At 38.8% G+C, this 25,485-nt stretch overlaps 1 protein-coding gene across 5 annotated transcripts in view; it reads left to right on the forward strand.

The window, feature by feature from the left end:
* PAK1 (p21 (RAC1) activated kinase 1) overlaps nt 1-25,485 on the forward strand; it is a 160,203-nt gene that overhangs the window by 106,947 nt on the left and 27,771 nt on the right. For all 5 annotated transcript variants that reach the window (XM_061406168.1, XM_061406169.1, XM_061406172.1 and 2 more), the window contains 3 exons: nt 8,416-8,532; nt 11,819-11,993; nt 14,306-14,369. In XM_061406168.1, coding sequence (XP_061262152.1) covers nt 8,416-8,532; nt 11,819-11,993; nt 14,306-14,369 — 356 coding nt within the window. The remainder of the gene's footprint in view (nt 1-8,415; nt 8,533-11,818; nt 11,994-14,305; nt 14,370-25,485) is intronic.

Consider the following 25,485-nt stretch of genomic DNA (forward strand, 5'->3'; position numbering starts at 1 on the left):
GAAGGGAGCAGATTCTATTAATTTAAGGTCATTCATTCTGTCCTCTGAAGTTGTAGTGAATGTCCTATCACATGAGGGAATGTATAGAAGTCATTGATGACCTTATGGGTCCCTCTGACCTTCACAACTTACCAATTCCTTTTTCTAAAGTAGATTATGAGATGAGGTATTGATGTATTTGAAAGGGTCTTATAATGAGTAAGCTGTGGCTTACTATACTAGATTACTGCTATTCTTTTTATCTAGTGCTGTCTCTTGTGCACAGTTGGTTATTTTATGTTGATTTACTAAACATTTGCAAAGCCGCTATTCTATGCCAGGTCCTCTGTGGAGAAATGACAGTATAGGGATGAATCAGACATTATCAAACTCCTGATCTCCCAGTCGTATGAGTGTCATGAAGGCGCAAACAGTTACAGTACAGGATGCTAAAACTTCATGAGGCCAGGAACTGTGTCTCACCTGTCAGCTGCAGGTTCCACGGCATGTGGCACACAATGATATAATACTGAATAAAATTATACTGTGGCATGTACTGAATAAAAGATTGGATGTTTAAGGAAAGCTTCCTGATGGTGAAGTCTGAACTGAATGAGTTAGTTGTCTTGGGGAAGAATAATAAAGAGACAAGTGTATTCCAGGCAGAGGATAAATAGCATGTGCTAAGGCAAGGAGGTTCGTTAGGTTGGCTTGCACAGAGAACTGCGAGTGGTTTGTTATGATTGGAATGTGAAGTGTAGGCAGGTCAGATCATGTAGGAATTTTAACTTTTAAAGGTAATAACAAGCTATTGAAGGATCTTAAGTGGAAGAGTCATACATTCTAACACAATACTGAGTCACAATCCAAGAACGTTGAATCATGCTTCCAGCATTGGAGATTGGTTTATTCTGAGTCATTTATACTGTAATTAGTGATTTAAAAAAAAAGGTTCACATGTCCATTGCCAGTAGCATCCTGGGTCCTTTCATATTCACGATCTCTTTTAATCTTCACAGGAGTTTAATGAGACAGGTTATTATCCTTGTATAATAGATGATAAAACTGAAATTGAGAAGGGTTATTGGCAATAGGTAACTGATTCCCAGTTCGTTTTGCTTTCCACTGATTCATTTTTTCATCAGATGAAAGAGATACAGTTAAAAGGTGGTGAAGAACTTGCTGATGTTAAGATCCTTGGAAATTTCTCCCCATTATTGAGTTGTAAATTGTTGAAGAAGGGATGTTAACCAAAGCTGAACTGTACTTTGTGGCTCAAATGTCTTTATGCTTTTAAAGGTGAAGTAGCAGCTATTACTTATTGAGTAGCTAAGATGTGCCAGGCACTATGTTAGTAACTTATATGGTGGTGGTTTAGTCGCTAAGTCGTGTACGACTCTCATGACCCCATGGACTGTAGCCTGCCAGGCTCATCTGTCTATGGGATTCTCCAGGCAAGAACACTGGAATGGATTGCCATTTCCTTCTCCAGGGGATCTTCCCATCCCAGGAATCAAACCTGTGTCTCCTGCATCGCAGGCAAATTCTTTATTGACTGGGCTATGAGGGAAGCCCAGTAACTTATGTATGTTAACATAATTCGTCCTCACAAATTAACCTTGTGAAGAAATTATCATCTCCATTTCACAGGTAGGAAACAGACTTTCCTGGAGACTCATAATTGGTATGGTGATACAACCAGATTAGAACTAAGGTCTTCTGAGTCTCTGTCCTGGGTTTTTTTTCCCACTGTGGCAGGGAACTGAGAAAGAAGATGTCAGAGAGGTCTTATAAAGGAGATTGCAGTAAAGCCTTTGGTCTGTTGTTCCTTAGTGAGGAGAAGGAGCCCTGGGGCTCATGCCATATGGCGGAGAGGATAACACCTGCTTTGTAAAAACCTGTACTGATTTTAGTATCTACAATTAAAACCACCAGATTGTCAAGGACATTTTCTCCCCAATTCAGAACATTATCCCTGTGGCTCAGTCCTCTTTATTTCCTTACTAGTTATATGTGGGGATATGGTTTGTCCTGTGATAGCATGGCATCGTTTTCCATATTGGTTTCACACAGATCATTCCATTTGATATTGGAAATATTTGAATGATACTGTAATCTCCTGACACAAGGAACTGGGACTCAGAGATAACATGACATGCTTCCTATCCTTGAATGAATTAGTAGTAGAAACGAGTACAATATTAAGTTCTCCGCAGCATTCATTTATACATTTAACCATAGATATTTATTTAGCACTTTCTTTGTGCCCAGGTATTGGTGATACAGAGATAAAATTTTTGCATTATCTTAGTCCCTGAGAAAAAATAGAAGGATGAGGGCTGCAAGAGGAGTACATGAATAACATAAAATGAGGGTCATATTTGATGGAGTGATTTATTCTGCTTGGTAGTACAGGATAGTTGGCACAAGGTTCTTGGGCCCTCACAGTTTGTTCATTTAATAAACATAACCTTTAATGTTTCTTCTAGTTCTAAAATTCTTTTATTTGTGGCTCATTGGTCTGAGATCCATCTCAGATTATTTAGCATTTTAATGCCTGAGCTCTCATTTATAAAATGGTCACCTACTATGTTATAGGCCCTGTGGGTGCCCAAGAGTCAAGGATGGGTAAGGTCTTTGCTCTTGATCTCACTACTTAGTGAGGAATCAGAACACGTAAACAAGGATTGATAACACAGTGTCAGGTAAGTAACACAGTGTCAGGTAAATGTAGGCAATGATACCAGCCAGAAAAAAGGGCCATCAATGCTTTCTTGTGTGAGGTAGCATGAACAAAAGCCACATTGTTAAGGATCCATCATGTCAGGTGAAAGAACTTGGACTCTCCACTTGAGCTAAGGAAGTATTTTAAATAATGTAGTTAGATATTTATTTTAGTCTAAACTACCATCTTAGAAAGGGCTTTCCTGGTGGCCCAGGGGTAAAGAATCTGCTTGCCAGTGCAGGAGATGTGGGTTCAGTCCTTGGGTCAGCAAGATCCACTGGAGAAGGAAATGTCAACCCACTCCAGTATTCTTGCTGGGAAAATCCTTGGATAGAGGAGCCTGGCAGGCTACACTCCATGGGGTCAGAAAGAGTTGGATATGACTGAACTACTGAATAACAACAACCATTTTAGAAAGAGACCTCTGGAATTTGGATCTGTGTAGTGGGATGAATTCATATCTCTGTCTCTCTTGCTATGCTTAATTTCTTAAATTCAGAAAAGATACATAAAAAATAAATTCAAAACAATGCTTATTAATGAACCATTGTTGGAAATTTATGGAAGATAGAAAGCAGATAAGATCAGATTGACAGCAGAAAGTACAGCTGCTCTGTATGTGGAATATATATAAAATATTCTCTCACACAGCTGCTCTGTATGTGAGAGAATATATATAAAAAACAGGAAAGAGTCCTGGGTAATCTTCAAGAATAAATTACTTTAAATTCTGTAATTGAAAAAGCTGGGGTAGCCTCCATGTTAAGTGAGCAAAAGGTATCAGAAGGTTGATCCTAAGCTTAAAAGACACTTTTCTAAAGAAAGTACACTGACCTTTTCCAGTCCTGTGGCCACTGCTGAGTTTTCCAAATTTGCTGGCATATTGAGTGCAGCACTTTCACAGCATCATCTTTTAGGATTGGAAATAGCTCAACTGGAATTCCATCACCTCCACTAGCTTTGTTTGTAGTGATGCTTCCTAAGGCCCACTTGACTTCACATTCCAGGATGTCTGGCTCTAGGTTAGTGTGAGTGATCACACACCATCATGATTATCTGGGTTGTGAAGATCTTTTTTGTATAGTTTCTGTGTATTCTTGCCACCTCTTCTTAATATCTTCTGCTTCTGTTAGGTCCATACCATTTCTGTCCTTTATTGTGCCCATCTTTGCATGATTACTGAGGAAGGCTTTCTTATCTCTCCTTGTTATTCTTTGGAACTCTGCTTTCAAATGGGTATAGCTTTCCCTTTCTCCTTTGCCTTTAGCGTCTCTTGTTTTCTCAGCTATTTGTAAAGCCTCTTCAGACAACCATTTTGCCTTTTTGCATTTCTTTTTCTTGACGATGGTCTTGATCTCTGCCTCCTGTACAATGTCATGAACCTCCATCCATAGTTCTTCAGGCACTCTGTCTATCAGATCTAATCCCTTGAATCTATTTGTCACTTTCACTATATAATCGTAAAGGATTTGATTTACCCAACAGGTAAATATTGTTAATATTTAGTGTTTAGCCTTTCCAAGGGTGGTAAACTAGATCATCACATTTTTTTTTTTTTTAAGACTTGCTGGACTAATTCTCTGATTTTTTAAAATATTTACTCTATTTTCCTTGCCTTAATTTTGCAGCATAGATATGTAGACTGGTTTTCAGATTTGCCTACCATCAACTTGAGATTTGGTCTTTTTAACAGTTACTGCTCATCTATTTGTCTTTGCCTCTTTTGCTAATCCTGCCTTCTTTCCTGTTTTCCCCAACCTTCTGGGTTTAATGGCTTTAACAGCCATTATTTATTATAGTTCTAATGAGATTTTAAGAAATAGATGCCTATGTTCAATCTGCCATCTTTATCAGGCATTCCTGAGGAGGTTTTACTTTTAACTCCTTACATATCTGTATTATATAAAATGTAAGATAAGAACCTGCTGGTTTTACATATAACTTAAAATTTTTACTTTTAAAAGATAGCATTATTGACTGTTATTTATATACCGTAAAATTCATCCATACTAGTTGAATTGTACAATTCAGTGATTGTATTAAATTTATAGACTTGTGCAGCTGTCTCTACAATCTATTTTTGGAATATTCCCATCACCACAAAGAGTTCCCTAGTATTCTTTTACAGTTCATTCAAACTCCCATGCCCAAGCCTAGGAAACCACTGATATTCTTTCTGTCTATATAAACGTACATTTTCCAGACATTTTATGTAAATGGACTCATAGACCATGTAGTCTTTTGTGTCTAGCTTCTTTCACTTACCTGTGAGTTTCATCCATGTTCTAGCATGTATCAGGACATCATTCCTTTTTATAAAAGTCTGAATAATATTTTATTGTATTGATTATTCATCAGTTGATGGGCATTTGGCTTTTTTCTTATTTTTGATTATTATAAATAATGCTCATACTAACATTCATGTACAAACTTTGGTGTGGATCTGTGTTTTCATTTCTCTTTGGTATATACCTAGGAGTAGAATTTCTAAGTCACGTGGTGATTCTATGTTTAACCATTTGAGGAACTGCTAGACCGTGTTCTATAGTGGCTGCACCTTTTTACACTCCCACCAACATTAGGATGCTTCTAATTTCTACATATCTTCTCCCACATTTGTTATTGTCTGTCTTTTGATTATAGCCATCTTAGTGGATATGAAGTGGTATCTCATTGTGGTTTTGATTTGCATTTCCTAATAATGATGTTGAGTATTGGGCATGTGCTTTTTGGCCATTTGTTTATCTTCTTTGGAGAAATTTTTTGTCGTTGTTTACCTCTTAATTCTACTGTGGTTAAATAAGACATTTTGTGTGTTTTCAGTCTTGAAAATTTATTGAGATATGTTTTATGGCCCAGCATATATTCTAGTCTGAAGAATTATCCATAAATGGTTAAAAGTAATGTGTGTTCTTCAGAACTTGGGTGGAATGTTTTGTATATGTCAGTTAGGTTGCATTGACTGATAGTGTTGTTAAAATCTATATCATTGCTCATTATTGAGATCTCTTTCAGGGCTGTCCAGAAACTTTAACTTTCTGGTTGTCCCTTTTGAAGCTTTTATGTATATGCACAAAGCCAGGCATGTATGACTAGTGTAGGACCTCTCTCTAATGTCTGTTGTATCTTTGAGCAGTCTTGGCCAGAATTCACTTGCCCTATCCATGATTGCAGCCTCAGGCTAGCAGCTGTTGACCCTCTCCTGCTGCCGTCTCTGGGAGGTCACTTCCACTGATGACCCCGCTGGGCCTTTGCACTGCTCACTCCTCCAAATGAAAGTGAGCCCTCTTGGACCACATAGTTGCAGCCTGCCTTCCCTGGAAGAAACCCTGCTCTAATGAAGCTAGGGTGGGATGGATGGGAGAAATCCTGGCCAGAACATCAGAGATCCCTATGTTTTTACCCAAAGTTTAGCAGTTTTAAAATGATAAGCACTTCTTAGTAGTATATGTAGGCACCTGGAGGTTTCGGGAACATTCCAAGCATGTTCTCTTTTCAGAGTCTTTGTATCTCTTCCATCTGCCAGGAATATTCTTTTCCCAGAGGATCTGATGGCTTGTTTTCTCATTTTATTCTGGCCATCAAAGAGGCCTTTTCATGACTACTTATATCTAAGGTAATAATTCCTTACTTTAAATCAATCTCTACTCTCACATGTTTCTTACTATTACCTGGCAATTTGGTGATGAATTTTAAATGTATCTTCTTCTAAAATGTAAGCCATAGGACCAGGCACTTTATCTACAGTGAATCAGTGGATGAGTTGGAGTCACTTTTAAAAAAGAGCTTTGTAGTTATTAACCATAATGATAATTTAATTGATTCCTTACATCTTTCTGAGTGTTTTTATACCCACATCACTTCATTTCTTTCTCCATGTGGTCCTCTAAGGTAGGCAGAGAGCTTCTTGTCATCATTTCCATTTTATGGATGAGAACTTTGGCTTAAAGTGGGATAGCCTTGGCAAAGAACACAGGGATAAGAAATAAAATTCTGGGAAAGAAACCTATATCTCTTGATTCTGGTAGTCGTTAATACAACCACCCAGAGCCATCACGTGTGGAAACCAGAATGTGTTGCTAAGGACGGTGATTAAATCCCCTCCTGCACAGTTTTAGGAAGCAACAAACTTGGTGTTTATAGTTTACAGTGGGTAGCCCTAGGCCCCCAAGAGGATGGAGAGGCTGCTGAGTTAATTTTATTCTCATTTTGGGTTCCTAGTTAAATTTTGTTGAGTGGAATATAAGGGGAAAACAAATTAGAGTGGAAAAGTATCAAAATATGTGCTTTCACAGGGAAAGAACCTCTATTGGATTTTAGAACTGAAAGTGACTTAAGGGCACCCCTCAAATTATACCAGTCCTCACCGACACATTCCTCAAGTGATGAAACTTGAAGCCGAGAGGATGGATTCATTGCCTGTAGTCACTAAAACTAGTTGCTTACAAATGCCTGTCACTGGCAGTTTTTAAGTTATGTCCTGCACTGGAGGTCCTGTTAGAATCTATGAGGATGCCAACTTTCCCTACTTAGTATGTCAAATGTGGTAAAGGCCACTCTCCCACACATAACTCCAGTATAATATTCAACTAAGTAAGTTCCTTTACTTAGCCCATGTTGTTCTGACATTCCTCTCTCCAGCGGCTTCAAATGGCAGCAGAAGGGGAATTGTCCGTCTGTCTGTCTCCTGCATCAGATGGTGAGCTACTTTTAGGACTTGGACCATCTTTTTCATCTTTGTATATTTATATCAAAAACATTCATCACAGTGTCTTACTGAGCACAGAGTAGATGGTCTGAAAATAATCTGAAACTGTTGAATTATGTCAATATCTACTAAAAGATCTGTATTGCTTCTCTGATCCTATACTATAACCATTTAATCTCTATCAAAAATCTCATATTTTGGAGCTATTTTATCTCTTGAACATGTGTTGTAAACAGTAATGGTATGATCTCTTTGCCTGGACTTGCCCTGAAACTTGCCAGTCTTGGCGCAGCTTTGTTATAGTTTGTGTGGGAAAATCAAGTTTCTGAGGTTATAGCAGATTCAATTAGTGGTGCTGGTAAGGGTCATTCCAAGACAGGGCAGAAGCTTAAGGAAATAGGTAGCATCTGATCTGGGGAAAATCTCATTGCTTCTTGTGACAAGGGTCTCCTGATGTTCTGTATCTACATGGTTGAGGTGAGGGTACCTGATAACATAAGAGATGCAGTATATTTTGGTAAAGAAGGAAAAGGAGAGGCAAAGACCTTTCAGAACTTCTATTTACCATATCAGAAAGGACTACAGAATTATAATGATAAGCTTTGTAAAATTCTGAACTTTTGATCCCTTTCCTACATGTTGTACTTTATCCTCTCTTCAGCACAGAGAGTAAAATTCATAGAGAAGAAGGAAATATGAGCTTGTCTTCAGGGTTTGGTTTGGTGTAGGCAGGTAGAAAAGCTGTCAGTTGGTTTCCCCATCCACAATTAGGCTTTGGGTGGGAGAAGGAAGCCCTCCAGGGACTGAAGGGGGAGTGGTAGCTAAAAGAAGAGAGGGGAGAGGGCTGAGTTCCTGAGGCCAGCTACAAAGTGGAGAGCTTGGAGGCTGATGTGTGTTTCAGAAAGAGTGTCAGGAGAAGGTTTCTTCTGGGAGATTGGTGACCCTGGTAGTTTAAGTTCCATGTTGGCTTAACCTAACGAATCTGGCTTTTGTCACTGTGCAGAATGTGAAGGCGGTGTCTGAGACCCCTGCGGTGCCACCAGTTTCAGAAGATGAAGATGATGATGATGATGGCACCCCACCCCCAGTGATTGCTCCACGCCCAGAGCACACAAAATCTGTGAGTCTTTGTGATTTATTAGAGTTTGGAGGTGGGGAGTAAGGGATGGGTGCCAAGGTCTAGAAGTTTAATACTCTGGTAGGGATCCTGAGATTTTGGAGGTGGTGAAATAACCAAATTACCTTGATTGAAAGGTACTTTCTGTATGATTAAAGACAGAAAGTGGTGTAATTATTTATCGTTGATTTGCAGATAGTCCCAAGGTGTCCTAAATAGTTGGTCTTCGTACCAACTTAGCCCTACTTTCTTTACAGACAGGAAGATATACAGAATTAATGTTACTTAGTGTAGAAGTAACATAAATTGTTCCAGTCTCCTAGGAAGCAACAAATTAACCTGCTATAGATCGTTTCTTCTCTGTTAAATGTCCAGTGTTCAGGCTCTTAAGACATTATTGATGATACTGAAAGACTCAAGAGAATTTGTAAAAACATTAGTGCCATTAATATCCTGGACATCAGGAGTGCATTTTGATGCTGGATATTGGCAGTGATTTTTATTTAACTTCCCTTGAGGTTCTTGCATTTCATAATAGCCATGGTCCCTTTGCCCTCACTTTGCATAATCTGCGTTTTACATGATTTAGCATCACTGAGCACTGATCTATCATTAGATGATACTACTAGTGTTTCTTTGTTTGGACTTTTTATTATGACAAGAGAATGATTTAGGGCTTAAACTCTGTGGTAATTCAAAGAAGATTGTCTCTGAACTAGAGAATTCGTGGAAGTATTCAAGCAGATGTTGGTTGACTGAGTATGGGAGATGCTGTGGAGGCAATTCAAGGGGATTAGATGACCTTTTAGAATTATAATTTATAAGCAGAATCTGTGGAATCACTGCTTCTATAGGTTACAAAGTCACTTTAAGGATAATGAGCTTCAGAATCAGAGAGTTGTCCAGAGATGTCACATTGGAAAGGTTTTTTCGATTTGCAAGCATGTTCATTTAAAAAAATTTTCCCATTAAACCATGAATTCCTTACAAGTAGAGGAAATATATATGTGTGTCTGTGTATATATATGTAGAGGATATATATGTGTGTGTTTGCAGTGACTAACATAGTTCTTAAAGGGTTTTAGAAAGGCAGTATTGAATGAACTGATAAATTTGATCTTCATAGCATTCCTCTCTAAAAAGATACTGTTAATTCCTAATTTATAAAAGAAGAAGAAGTTGAGATTTGGAGAGGTAAATTGATCTATCCAAAGAGTATAAGCAAAATAGCCAGAACTGAAAGCAGGTAATTTACCCCAGGTCCAGGTTATATTCCAGCATAGCATAGTGGCCTTTTTTATATGAGCAGACCTGTGCTGGGAGCCAGAAAAAGAGAATGTTAGAGAAGGAAAAGGCAGGGTTCTTCCCCTCAAGGAGCCATGTCAGAACCAAAGGAGAAGGACAAGGCATGAAATTCATGTTTAGGTGCCAGGGATATAGTTTGTCTTAGATTTCTTATAGATTTCTAATAGAAAATTAAGAAATCACTATGCTGGAGTAGTCAGTAAAGAAACAATAGTGTCTGATCTCAATGTTTCAACTTATTGCTATTTCCACTAGCAATAAGTTAGTGGAAAGTTCTCTTCCATTTCTGCCTATTATAACCATGTCCATCCTTCAAGATCTGGCTGAAGAACCCCATTTATTTGTTTGGTGATTCATGAAACTTTTACCTGAATGCTTACTTTTTGTTAGACGACTGGTTAGATATAGAAGTGCAGTGATGAACGACTCAGATTCTCTGTCTTCATAGAGCTTTTGTGTGTGTGTGTGTGTTTGTCACTCAGTCGTGTCTGACTCTTTGCGACCCCATGGATTGTAGCCCACCAGGCTTCTCTGTCCATGGAATTCTCCAAGCAAGAATACTGGAGTGGATTGCCATTCTCTTCTCCAGAGGAACTTCCCAACCCAGGAATCGAACCCTGCTCTCCTGCATGGCAGGCAGATTCTTTACCGTTTGAGCTATAGGGAAGTCTTTAGACTAACCCAAGTATTGTTGTGACGTTTTTATGAAAAAAGTGATAAATGCCTTGAAGCATCTCCTGTGGATGGGCGGTAGAACATGTGATCACTTCTTCTGAACCTCAGTAGTATATAGATTGTTCTTTTTTTCTATTTGTCCTTTCTGCCTAGTTAGGACTTTCTCCAAGACTTCCTTCACAGAAATAGTGGATGGGGCATTTTGTACAGCAAGGCAAAGAACAGATTCTCAGTAAATGCTTATTAAGTATTATTATTATTATTGAATAGGCAGTATAATAATATTAGCTGAAATTTGAAAGCTTAATGTCTCCTGAGTGTGATGCTACTTATTTCACACATTAATTAGTTTATTTATGGTTTATTAGCAACTCTGTGGAGAAGGCAATGGCACCCTACTCCAGTACTCTTGCCTGGAAAATCCCATGGACAGATGAGCCTGGTGGGCTGCAGTCTATGGGGTCGCAAAGAGTCTGACACGACTGAGCAACTTCACTTTCACTTTTCACTTTCATGCATTGGAGAAGGAAATGGCAACCCACTCCAGTGTTCTTGCCTGGAGAATCCCATGGACAGGGGAGCCTGGTGGGCTGCCGTCTATGCAGTCGCATAGAGTCGGATATGACTGAAGTGACTTACAGTAGCAGCAGCAGCAGCAACTCTATAAGATAAGTATCACTAACATCACTATTTTACAGACAAGGAAACTAAAGCATAGAAAAGTTAAGTAGTCTGCCCAAAGTCATACAAATGGTAAGAATAAGATTTGGAATTTAAGTCTGGCAGGTTCCAGAGTCTGTAATCTAAATAACTCTATCCCATGGCCTCTTAAAGAAGAACAATTGCAGTTTTTTCTCTGTGAGCGTTCAGGATTTAAAAAGGGAGTAACTCAAATGAAGGTAATGTTCAGTGTTGTATTAGCAGTGAAAAGTACTGTAGGAATACAGGATATTCATTTCAGCTTGGGAAAGAACAGAATTTTATAGAAGGGGATTCCCATCTAATGATAGGATGTCCTTTAAACCCTTTATAGTGAGAGTTGTGTAGCTTATATTGATTATTTTAAGTGCTCAGACTCTCACTAACCCTTGTTGTAAAAAGTGAGAGAAAGGAAGATCATTCCATTCTCACAGCCTGGGCGTAGAGGAAGAGTATCATAGGATTCTTCATTAGCAACTCAGTGGAGAAGGCAATGGCACCCCAAAGGTATAGAAGAGATGAGTTTACCGAGATTTGTTCTTCTTTGGATGTTCTAACACATAAATCTAAGAGAGGCTGGCCTCACCAAATGTTTGCACCAACAATGCAGGTATACACACGGTCTGTGATTGAACCACTTCCTATTACTCCAACTCGGGATGTGGCTACATCTCCCATTTCACCTACTGAGAATAATACCACTCCACCTGATGCTCTGACTCGGAATACTGAGAAGCAGAAGAAGAAGCCTAAGATGTCTGATGAGGAGATCTTGGAGAAATTACGTAAGCACTTTGTAGGTTTTTTAATTTCCCTCTGGTATGTGACTGGTTGAGCACAAGAGAATTCTATTGCTATAAAGATCTAGGTTCTGTGCTAGGTGTATGTCAGTGGCGGCTGTGCTTTATATCTTGCCAGACTGTGCCTCTTCTCACCCATCCCTACACCCACCTCCTCTGTCTCACCAGCCCTGATTAGATGCTATGTTAGGATGGGAATATGATGAGAGAGTATGTGAAGAGCCCACTTCAAAGGCTGGGAATCACTTACCACAGGCATGGCTTATGGAGATGACAAATAGCTTTTACTTACAATATAATCTGAAAGGTTGTGTTGAGAAAGACTGAGGTCTTGTGTAAACCTGGTGAGGAACAGTGCTATGTTGGTTATTGATGTTTCTGTTGGCAGAAGACAGATCTGCCATTTGGTTGTAGAAAAAGAAGGAAGGGAAACTAACATTTTGTGAGCCTGTAATATGTACCAAATGAACATTTATTCCTCATTTTAGCCCTGTGAAGACAGACATTATAATCCTTATTTTTTGCAGTTAAGTTATTTGAGGCTAGGAATGCTAAATGCTCTGCAAAAATTCATGCAGCCAAAAAGTGACAGATCTGGGATTAGCATGCAGCTTGTGCTCCTGTAATCAGAGCATGCTATTTCTTGCAGTCAGGTGGGAACTCCCATTTTGCTTTTTAGTGATGAGAATTATTAGGGCAGCTTGTTTCTCTTTTTCAGTAATCTGCAGGAGAATTCATATGAGAAGAAAGGAATGGGTTGGCCTGTAGGCTTGAAAAAGCCATCTGAGAAGGCTTTTGATTTATTCTTTGAACTTATGTACTTCTAAAGAGGATTTGATGTGACTGATCTGGTGAAGTCTGCCCACTGGCATTGCTTTCTAAAGCTGAGGTTTCTGGTTCCTTAGCTTAGTGGCTTTTGATTTCATCCTGATAATTCTTATTTGACTTTTTAAAAAAATTTTCACTCTTTCCAAAGTTGCCCTTGCCCAGTGTTAGTTGCTCAGTCATGTCCAACTTTTTGCAATCCCATGGACTGTAGCCCAGCAGGCTCTTCTGTCCATGAAATTCTCCAGGGAAGAGTATGGAGTGAGTAGCCATTCCCTTCTCCATGGGATCTTCCTGCCCCCAGGATGGGACCTGAGTCTTCTGCATTGCAGGTAGATTTCTTTACTGTCTGAGCCACGAGGGAAGCCTCGCCCTTACCCAGAGCCCTTCTATGAAGTGATGAAATAAGAAAAGCCACTTACCTTGGCATCTATTTACTCCTGTATGTATTCTTTTTCTCTGAATCAGATTTTTTTTTAGAAACAGTAATACTTAGAACATAGGATTATGCAAAAACAGATTGGCCTGAGAGTTAAGGATCCTTGGGTTGAAGCCCTAGCAGTCATTAACTTGGGTCTTGGGCAATTTTCTACTGTTCCCTGGTCCTCCTTTTTCTCATCTTTTAAATAGGAATGTTAGTCCCTGTCTCATTTGTAAATCAAATGAGATAATGTGTTTGAAAAGTATCAAATCCTAGTAATTGATATTATTGGAAAGCGCTTTGGAGTGGAAGACCAAACCTGAACTCCTAATCTTAACTCTGACACCACTTTGCTGTGTGACCTTGAGGGGAAGTATCTTCCCTTTGGTGGGGCTCAGTTTTACCATCTTCAGAAGACTTTTTTTTTTTTTTGAAGCTGTGAACTTTCTCATACCTCTGTGTTTTTGCACTTAAAATACTTTTTTTGTAACCCATTCTTGACTTTCTCTCCCTGGAAAATTCCTCCTAACCCTGTAAAAATTAGTTCAGGTTCATTTCCCTTCTGAGGCCTTCCTGGTCTATATTTTTGCTTCTTTTTGTATCACAGCAATTACTATATGTTCATGGAACTTTATACATGGTGTCTGTTTCCTGTATGAGATTACAGCTTCTTGAGAGCAGAGACTGTCTTAACTGGGTCTCATCTGTTGGGTCCATTAACTGGGTCTTCATTTGTTGCACTCAACCTAGGGCTTAGTGCATAATAAGTGAGCATATTAAAATTAGAAAATGTTTATTGAATTGATGAATTTAAAAATGAATGAATAACTTTTAGGAGATTAGAAATGGATTAGGGTACTATTAATAAAAGTGGTAAGGAGGTGAAACTTTTGGTTGAAACTTAAGAGGGAAAGCTAAGCACCTTAGTGTGGTTTTAGGGTGTTGCAGATAGTTCTTTAATCTTTGCTGGCTCAGAGTTGGGGGAACATGGGGCTTATTTTGTATTGTTGATCTGGGAAAAACTGATTTATGTTCTCTGTTTCTTTCAAAGGCAGCATAGTGAGTGTGGGTGATCCTAAGAAGAAATACACACGGTTTGAGAAGATTGGACAAGGGTTAGTAGGCGCCTTTTGTTTCCCTAGAAAAATGACTTAAAATCATATGTGCTGATATATATGATTTTGCTTTTGTTTTGCCTCTTATAAACCTTTTTCTTCATTCTCCACCTCACCCCTCACCCATCTGAGGGTGTTTTATTAGGCTGATCTCAGGCTTCCAGAATTATGTTTTAATATGTGAGATGTGCCATTAGCTGACATTGTTGCTAAAAATATCCCTGCACTGAGAGTGCGAAAACCATTTATTTTCTTAGCACAAAAACCTTCTTCCCAAATTATAGCTCTGCTTTTCCATATTAACCTTGTTTACCTGGTGCTGAGACTTACTAGCACTAATATGAAATGAAAGACAGAACTCGCAGACTCTTCTGCTAGTATATGGGACCTGTTTTTCTAGTGGATGACAGAAATCATATCTCTTACTCTCTGGTTTCTTTTCTGGATCTTATATTCTGACCTCAGTGTACGATTCAGCAAATCTTAGCTGAATCTCTGTTAGATACTGTGCCATGAGTACAGCTATGAATCGGACCATATCTGCTTTCAGAGAGACCCTCATATCTACAGAAGGAGATAGGCAGACAAACAAAAAATTATAATATACTGTGATAAGTCTTAAAAGTGTTTTTGAGCAAGAGAAGCCAGATATAAAAGAGCAAATACTGTGTGATTTTTTTATATGAAGTTAAAGAACAGGCAGAACTAATACATGCTAATGTAAATCAGAATAATGGTTGTGTCTGGGAGGATTAGGAAGTAGCATGAGGGAACTTTGAGGGGTTGATGGTGAACATGTAGGTGTGTACATATTGAAAAATCATCAAGTTGTACACTTAAGATTTGTGCAGATTAATTTAGGTAAGTTATGACTTTATATAAAAGAGAAAAAGAATGAAATTTCTATAGAGATACCCAGTTAGCTAAAATTAAAAAGAAACTGAAAAAAGTATCTGGCTTGTAGAAAGCTCTCAGTGTTACATGAATGAAAGCATTGTTGTTAATGAAGTCATTGAAGTTTTCTGTTTTTTCTTTCTTTTTAAATTTTTGATGCGTCAGAGCATCAAAAATTGTGGCACCATAGTTGTGGCACATGGGATCTTCCTTGCAGCATGTGGGATTTTTAGGTGCGGAATGGTGGCTTCTCTCTAGTTGTGTTGTGCAGTCTCCAGAGTGTGTGGGCTCTGTAGTTGTGGTGCATGGGCTTCGTAGTTTTCAGTACATGGGCTCTCTAGTTGAGGCATATGGGCTTAGTTACCCTGAGACATGTGGGATCTCAATTCCCCAGCCAGGGATCTAACCCGAATCCCCTGCATTGGAGGGTGGATTCTTAACCACTGGAATGTGAGGGAATTCCTCAGGTTTCTTTCTTATATATCTATAAACTTCTGAAATAAGATAAAGTAATGCATAGTATACTGATGTTGTATTTGTACAGTGTTCTATAGCTTACAACTGTTATTTGCATCTATTGTTCACTTTAATCCTCAAAGTAGCCCTGGACTTGAGTGGATCTCCTTTTTCCCTGTCCAGTGCTTCTACTATTAGACATGCGTTTGTGAGTCTGACCTAGTATAAGGTAGTTAACACATTGAGAAGACATTATTTTCCTTGCCTCTGAGTAATCTGGGATGGTATTTTCTTTAGCTAATTACATTGAGATACTAAGAATGTAGAAGAAAGGTACACAGACAAGTGTGGATAAGTCAGGTCCTATCTCTGAACATCAGTTTCTTCATTTAAGGGAGAGGGATTGTGGATTCAGGGTCTTTTACGTCCCAACCTGTTGATTATATATTTTATATATATGTATATGCAGATGTATATGGCCCCAAAACAGGCACTATCTGCAAAAGATTTGTCCTTGCTTATTTGACAGGTATGTTAGTGCTAAGAGAGGATTGCAAGACTTATTAAGCACCTATGCTGATGTTTCCACATTCCATTTCCCTGGTGGTCCAATTGTTAACACTTTGCCTTCCAAGGAGGGGTGCAGGTTCGATACTGCACCCCTGGTTGCAGTTGGGGAGCTAAGATCTCACATTCCTCAGGGCCAAAAAACAAAACAAAACAGAAACAATATTGTAACAAATTCAATAAAGACTTTAAAGATAGCCCACCTAAAAAAATCTTAGAAGAAACAAGATGGCAGAGTAGGTGAACGTAGAGTACATCTCTCTCCATGGGTATGTCAGGAATACACCTTCAGACACGGAAGTGCATGCAGAATTCCAGCTGAGAGTGGACAGAAGTGTCTGACCAGTGGAAGGAATACATAGAACCTTGCAAAACTCTATAGGATGAGGCAACTAGGGGGAGAAACAGGAGTGTTAGTAGGACTGGACCCTCAGCCAGTGGGGAACTGAAGCAAGAGTCCAATCCCCACATCAGGGCAATTGTCTGAGCCAGAAGAGAAACATTTGAGGCTGAGAGTGAAACAGCTGATCTGTGGCAGCCTAAATGAAAGAGAATCAGACAGTCCTTGCTACAGCTATACATACCCTGGACAGGGATGCAGGTCCTCTGGAAGGCATAGTGGCTGGGAGTTGGAGTTTAGGGATTGTGGAGCAATCCCAGGGCTGCTGTTGACTACAGAGAGACAAATGGAGGGGATGTGAGGGAGGAGATAGTGGTGGGAAATGCTGGTGGAGGAAAGCCAGGCAGCCGTGGAAGCAAGATGATAGTGCTGAGTCACACACAGAGGGGTGGAGCCATCACCATAACTTCTCTCTCTACACATGCCAACATGAGCTGCTGGACAATAGAAAGCCTGGCCCATCAAATGCCTGACACACTGAGCTACAGAGTAGGACCCCACCCAGGGTGCCCTTTTAAGTGCCTGACGTGCTGGTCTACAGAATAGGACCCCAGCCAGGGGGGCCCCTCTATGTGCCTGATGCGCTGAACAACAGGGTAGGACCCCAGGCAAGGGAGCCTTCTAAGTGCCTGAATGGGAGGAGCTACAGAGAAAGACTGGCCAAACGGGCCTTCTGATAGCCAGCTATAAGAGGCTCGAAAAAAGACTCTGATAGGGCCATAACTCCTGCTGCAGAGGCAGTCTGTGTCCCTGCACACTTGGCACCGCCAGGGTCCCCTCAAGCCAAGCAACTGTGTTACCTTCATGCTCAACTCTCAATGGGGCAGAGCTGCCACAGGCAAAAAATGTCTTGTATCTATGCTCGCAGCATCACTTCAGTAGTGTTTGACTCTTTGTGACTCTGTAATCTGTGGCCTGCCAGGCTTCTCCGTTAGGGAGGGGGGTTCTACAGGCAAGAATATTGGAGCATATTGACCAATACTGGTTGCCATACCCTTCGAGAGCACTATATTTCCTGCTGCCCTAATCTCCAACTCCCCTGAGTACTTGGTGCTGCCAGAACCCCTGCAACCCAAGTAGCTCACCACCTCCACACCTGGCCCTCACAGGGGCAAACCGAAGTCCTCCAGAGCAGCCTCAGGAGCAAACCCAGTGGATGACCCACATGCAGAGGTGGAAATAAAACCACAGTTGAAACCCAGGGGCAATGTGGCTAAGGAAGAAGACCCCAAACCTTCCCACCAGCTGTTCAAGCTGCAGATTAAATCCACATGGTCAACTAGTCAGACTTTTATATATTCTGTGGAATATATAAAAGGACATTGAGAGCTCCTGCAAAAGAAAATGCACTGGTTCTGATAGCTGTGGACATTAGAGGCAAGAACACACAGGAGTAGGACCAGATTAGAATCTGAGCTGCCCCCACAGCAGGTACAGAGATCAGTACAGTGTTGGAGGGAATCCTAGAGAGGTGAGGTGGACTGTGACTCTCCATGAGAGAAAGGACTCTTGACAGCAATGATTCAAGAAAAACATTTATTATTATCTTTTGACTTGTTCTGTAGATTCTTTTGGATTTTTTTTTTCCCCCTCTGTTGTTGTCAATTTTATTGGCACTATGAAATCTAATTAAGCTTTTGAGCTTCTTTTTTTTTCTTCCCCCTCAGTGACTTTTTTTATTGTTGTTATAAACCTCTGTCTCTACATTGGGCTTTTGCAGTTCTGTGGCGTTTTGCATTTTTTTCTTTTTTCTTTTCTCTTTAATTTTAATTTTTAAAAAATATTATTTTTTTACATTTATTCCTTTGTTTGCTTTTCCTACTGTTCTTTTCCCCTTGCAGTTAATCTTTAATGTATATAAATCTTCTTTATCAACCTCTATTTAACTTTGCGTATTGATTCTTTCCTTTCTTTCCTTTCCTCTCAATATATTTGTTAGTTTTATTTTCATTGCTTTATTCCCCAATTGGCATCTTGCTTTAGTTTTGTTTTCCAGTTTGTGCTTTAGTTAGTTTTGTTCTGGTAGATGTAATTTTGGGTTTCCTTTGTTTGCTGGGTTAATTTATTGTACTTTATTTTTGTTGGACTGTTTTGATTTTGCTTATGAGTATATATGTATATGTGTATATTCTGTCACTTTTTTTTTATCCTTAAATTTTTATTGGAATATAGGTGGTTTACAATGTTGTAATTACAGTGTTCTGCTGTACAGCACAGTGAATCAGTTATACATATACTCACTTTTTAAATTTTTATTTATTTATTTTTTATTTTATTTTATTTATTTATTTTTTATTCTTTTTTTTAAATTGAAGGATAATTGCTTTGCAGAATTTTGTGGTTTTCTGTCATACATCACCAAGAATCAGCCATAGGTATATCCATGTCCCCTCCCTCCCAGACCTCCTCCCATGTCCCTCCCCACCCCACCCTTCAGCCTGTCGCAGAACTCCTGTTTGAGTTTTCTGAGTCATACAGCAAATTCCCATTGGCTATCTGTTTTACACATGGTATTGTAAATTTCTATGTTACTCTCTCCATACATCTCCCCTTCTCCCTCCTCTCCTCCCACCTTGTCCATAGGTCTGTTCTCTATATCTGTGTCTCCATTGCCACCCTGAAAATCATTCATCAGTGTCATCTCTTCGGATTCCATATATATATGTCAGTATACGATATTTATATTCTCTTTCTGACTTACTTCACTATATAATGGGCTGTAGTTTCATCCACCTCAGAACAGATTCAAATGTGTCCCTTTTTATGGCTGAGTAGTATTCCATTGTATATATATATCACAACTTCTTTGTCCATTCATCTGTTGATGGACATCTAAGTTGCTTCCATGTTCTAGCTATTGTAAATAGAGCTGCAGTGAACAATGGGGTACATGTATCTTTTTCAGTTTTGATTTCCTCAGGGTATATGCCTAGGAGTGGGATTGCTGGGTCATACAGTGGTTTTATTCCTGGCTTTTTAAGGAGTCTCCATACCATATTCCATAGTGGCTGTATCAGTTTACATTCCCACCAGCAATGCAAGAGTGTTCCCTTTTCTCCATACCCTCTCCAGCATTTATTGTTTGTAGACTTTTTGATGATGGTCATTCTGACAGTCACACTTTTTATTGCTGTTATAAACCTCTGCTTCTACATTGGACTTTTGCAGTTCTGTGGAAGTTTCCTTTTTTTTTTCCTTCTGATTTTTTTTTCTTCTTTTCTCTTTTTTATAATTTTAATTTTTTAAAATCTATTATATTTTTTTTATATTTATTCCTTTGTTTGCCTTTCCTACTGTTCTTTTCCCCTTGCAGTTAATCTTTAATGTATATAAATCTTCTTCATCTATCTCTATTTAACTTTGCATATCTATTATTTCTTTTTTTCTTTCCTTTCCCCTCAACATATTTGTTATTTTTGTTTTCATTGCTTTATTCCCCACTTGGCACCTTGCTTTAGTTTTGTTTTCCAGTTTGCACTTTAGTTAATTTTGTTCTTAACTGGTAAATATAATTTTTGATTTCCTTTGTTTGCTGGGTCAATCTACTGGACTTTATTTTTGTTGGACTGTTTTGACTTTGCTCCTGGGTATATATGTATATGTGTATATTCCATTTATTTTAATTATTATTTGCCTGATTTTGTAACTGCCATTTGTCTGGGGTTTATCTTTGATTTCTCGTTTTTGGATATTTGTTTTAATCTCACTTAATGCCATAACAGACTACTTGTAGAATCTTCGTTCCTGACCAGAGATCAAGCCCTGAGCCTTTGAAGTAGGAGCACTGACTCCAAGACCCTAGACTACCAGAGAACTAACTCTAGGGAGTATCAAATAGTGAGAACTCACACAAAGGAAACCACTTGAGTACAAGACCTGGCATCACCCAACCACCAGTAGCACCCTGTGCAGGATGCCTCATCTAAACAACAAACAAAACAAAAATACAAACCCAGTCATCAGTAGACAGAATTACCACCTCAGCCTTGCTGATCAGAGGAAAAACAAACAAACAGAAAACTCAGCACAAATCTCACCCTATACAAAGCTTACACAAACCACTGGACCAACCTTAGGAGGGCAGAAACCAAAAGGAAGAAAGAATTCAGCCTTGAAGCCTGGGAAAAGGAGACCTCAAACACAATAAGTTAAGAAAAAAATAATGAGAAGGCAGATAAATACTACACAAATGAAGGAACAAACTAGAAACACAAAAGTCCAAGTAAATGAAGAGGAAATAGTCAAACTACCTGAAAAAGAATTCAGAATAATGATAGTAAAGATGATCAGAAACCTTGAAAACAAAATGGAGAAAATGCAAGAATCAATTGCCAAAGATCTAGAAGAATTAAAGAAAAAATACACAGAGACAAACAAAACAATTACTGAAATTAAAAATACTCTAGACTGAATCACTAGCAGAATATCTGAAGCAGAACAAATCAGTAAACTGGAAGATAACATGCTGGAAATAACTTCTGAAGAGCAGAATAAAGTAAAAAGAATGAAAAGAACTGAGGATAGTCTCAGGGATGTCTGGGACCATATCAAATCCACCAACATTCAAATTACAGGGGTCCCAAAAGAAGAAGAGAAAAAGAAAGGGTATGAGAAAATTTTTGAAGAGATTATAGTTGAAAATTTCCCCAACGTGGAAGAGGAAGTCATAGTCAACCATAGTCAATCAGTCCAAGAAGTACAGAGTCCCATACAGGATAAACTTAAGGAGAAACACACCAAGACACACACTAATCAAACTGCTGCTGCTGCTAAGTTGCTTTAGTCGTGTCCGACTCTGTGCGACCCCATAGATGGCAGCCCACCAGGCTCCCCTGTCCCTGGGCTTCTCCAGGCAAGAACACTGGAGTGGGTTGCCATTTCCTTCTCCAATGCATGAAAGTGAAAAGTGAAAGTGAAGTCACTCAGCCATGTCCGACTTTTAGCGACTCCATGGACTGCAGCCTACCAGGCTCCTCCGTCCATGAGATTTTCCAGGCAAGAGTATTGGAGTGAGGTGCCATTGCCTTCTCCAACTAATCAAACTAACAAAGACTAAACATAAAGAAAGAATATTAAAAGCAGCAAGGAGAAGCATCAAGTAACATACAAGGGAAACCCCATATTCTTAACAGCTGATCTTTCAGCAGAAACTCTGCAGACCAGAAGGGAATGCTGCTGCTGCTGCTGCTAAGTCGCTTCAGTTGTGTCCAACTCTGTGCGACCCCATAGACGGCAGCCCACCAGGCTCCCCTGTCTTGGGATTCTCCAGGCAAGAATACTGGAGTGGGTTGCCATTTCCTTCTCCAATGTATGAAAGTGAAAAGTGAAAGTGAAGTTGCTCAGTTGTGTCGGACTCTTAGTGACCGCATAGACTGTAGCCTATCAGTCTCCTCCATCCACGGGATTCTCCAGGCAAGAGTGCTGGAGTGGGTTTCCATTTCCTTCTCCAGAAGGGAATGGCAGAATATATTTAAAGTACTGAAAGGGAAAAATCTACAACCAAGATTGTTGTACCCAGCAAGGATCTCATTCAAAATTGATGGAGAAATAAAAAGCTTTTCAGACAAGCAGAAGTTAAGAGGATTCAGTACACCAAACCAGCTTTACAACAAATGTTAAAGGGACTTATATAGTCAAGAAATACAAGCGAAGAAAAAAGAGCTATAAAATTAACCCCATTCTATTAAGAAAATGGCAATAGGAACATATATATCAATAATTACTTTAAATGTAAATGGATTAAATGCTCCAACCAAAAGACACAGACTGGCAGAATGGATATGAAAATAAGACCCATATTTGTGCTGTCTACAAGAAACACACTTCAGAACTAAAGACACATATATACTGAGAGTGAAAGGGTGAAAAAATATATTCCATGCAAATGGGAAACAAAAGAAAGCTGGAGTAGCAATCCTCATATCAGACAAAATAGACCGTAAAATAAAGAATATTACAAGAGATAGGGAAGGACACTACATAATGATCAAGGAATCAACCAAGAGGAAAACATAACAATTGTAAATATCTACGCACCCAACATAGCAGCACCTCAATACATAAGACAAACACTAAAAGACATAAAAGGAAAAATTGACAGTAACACAATAATAGTAGGAGACTTTAACATCCCACTCACACCAATGGACATATCATCAAAACAGAAAATTAATAAGGAAACACAAATCTTAAATGATACATTAGATGAGATGGATCTCATTGATATTTTTAGGACACTCTATCCAAATGCAGAAGAATACACCTCCTTAAGTGCACATGGAACATTCTCTAGGATAGGACTGTACACAGAAAATTATAAAACACTAATGAAAGAAATAAAAGATGACATAAACAGATGGAGAGATATTCCGTTCCTGGGTAGGAAGAATCAATATTGTGAAAATGACTGTACTACCAAACACAATCTACAAATTCAGTGCGATCCCTATCAAATTACCAATGGCATTTTTCACAGAACTAGAACAAAAATTTTCACAATTTATATGGAAACATGAAAGACCCTAAAAGCAGTCTTGAGAAAGAAAACTGGAGCTGGAGGAATCAACCTTCCTGACTTCAGATTATACTACAAAGCTACAGTCATCAAGACAGTATGGTACTGGTATAAAAACATAAATATAGACCAATGGAACAAGATAGAAAGCCCAGAAATAAACCCATGCACCAGTGGGTACCTTATTTTTGACAAAGAAGGTAAGAATATGCAATGGGGCAAAGACAGCCTCTTCAGTAAATGGTGTTGGGAAAACTGGACAGCTACATGTAAAAGAATGAAGTTAGAGCACTTCCTAACACTGTACAAAAAGATAAACTCAAAATGGATTAAAGACCTAAATGTAAGACCAGAAACTATAAAACTCTTAGAGGAAAACATGGGCAGAGCACTCAGTACATAAATCTAAGCAAGATCCTCTATGACCCACCTCCTAGAGTAATGGAAATAAAAACAAAAGTAAACAAGTGGGACCTGATTAAACTTAAAAGCTTCTGCACAGCAAAGGAAACTATAAGCAAGGTGAAAAGACAGCCTTCAGAATGGGAGAAAATAATAGCAAATGAAACAAGTGACAAAGGATTAATTTCCAAAATATATAAGCAGCTCATACAACTCAATGCCAGAAAAGCAAACAACCTAATCAAAAAGTGGGAAAAAGACCTAAACAGACATTTCTCCAAAGAAGACACACAGATGGCTAACAACAAATAAAATGATGTTCAACATTGCTCATTATTAGAGAAATGGAAATCAAAACCACAATGAGATATCACCTCATACTGGTCAGAATGGCCATCATCAAAAAGTCTACAAACAATAAATGCTGGAGAGAGTATAGAGAAAAGGTAATGCTCTTGCTCTGTTGGTGGGATTGTAAATTGATACAGCTACTGTGGAAGATTGTATGGAGATTCCTTAAAAAACTAGGAATAAAACCACCACATGACCCAGCAATCACACTCTTAGGCATGTACCCTGAGGAAAGTGAAGTAGAAAAAGACACATGTATCCCATTGTTTATTACAGCACTATTTACAATAGCTAGAACATGATAGCAACCTAGATTTCCATCCATAGATGAATGGATAAAGAAGTTGTGGTACATATACACAACGGAATATTACTCAGCCATAAAAAGGAACACATTTGAGTCAGTTCTGATGAGGTGGATGAACCTATAACCTATTATACAGAGTGAAGTGAGTCAGAAAGAGAAAGACAAATATCGTATTCTAACACATATATATTAAATCTAGGAGAATGGTAATGAATAATTTATTTAAAGGGCAGCAGTGGAGAAACAGACATAGAGAATAGACTTATGGACATGGGGAGAGGGGAGGAGAGGGTGAGATGTATGGAAAGAGTAACATGGAAACTTGTTACCATATATAAAATAGATAGCCAGCAGGAATTTGCTGTATGGCTCAGGAAACTCAAACAGGGGCTCTGTATCAAGCTAGAGGGGTGGGATGGGGAGGGAGTTGGAAGGGAGATTCAAAAGGGAGGAGATAAATGTATACCTATGGCTGATTCATGTTGAGGTTTGACAGAAAACAACAAAATTCTGTAAAGCAATTAATCTTCAATAAAAAAAAATCTTAAAACTATACATATCACATGTATATGATAAATTGGTACTATTATAATTTTTGCTTAATTTTTTTTCCCTTTAAGAGTGAAGAATTTTGTTTGTTTGACTTGGAATTCATGTGTCTAAGTATATGTCTATTGGAAACAATTAAGTACTACCCAGTAGGCCTGAGTAGCTTTCCTCTGTAATCATGGAGAAGCAGTCTGAAAATGTCCAGTCCTGTGAGGCCTGGGCATTTTGCCCTTTAAGAATGGTACATCAGGCAGGATAAGGGGGAATGGGGACAGGAATATGGACATCAATTTTATAACAGAAGATGGCTAGGGGTAGGATGATTAGTAATGAGGAAGTAACTGCTAATGTAGAGAATCCAGTCCTTATTTGATTGTCCATATCGTTGATCTCAACTTCCTGACATGTAGCTACAATAAAATCCTAACCAAAGAGTTGTAGTTTGGAAGCTGATGACCATAATTTCTGGCTTCCAGGCAAACTTAAAAGTGACTTTTCTCTCTGAATTGACATGACTTCTCTGGAAAGCGTAATCACAGGGCTTGCCAAGAATACACAGGATTTTAATTTTCTTCCAATCACATCATGTAAATCTGACACATTGTCATGTAAGGTTACAAATATTGTTGCATACCACTCACAGATATACAGAGTTCATGGTTATAGGCATAAAGTG

Source organism: Bos javanicus, chromosome 29 (genome assembly GCF_032452875.1).
Source record: "Bos javanicus breed banteng chromosome 29, ARS-OSU_banteng_1.0, whole genome shotgun sequence".
Taxonomy (NCBI): Eukaryota; Metazoa; Chordata; class Mammalia; order Artiodactyla; family Bovidae; genus Bos; species Bos javanicus.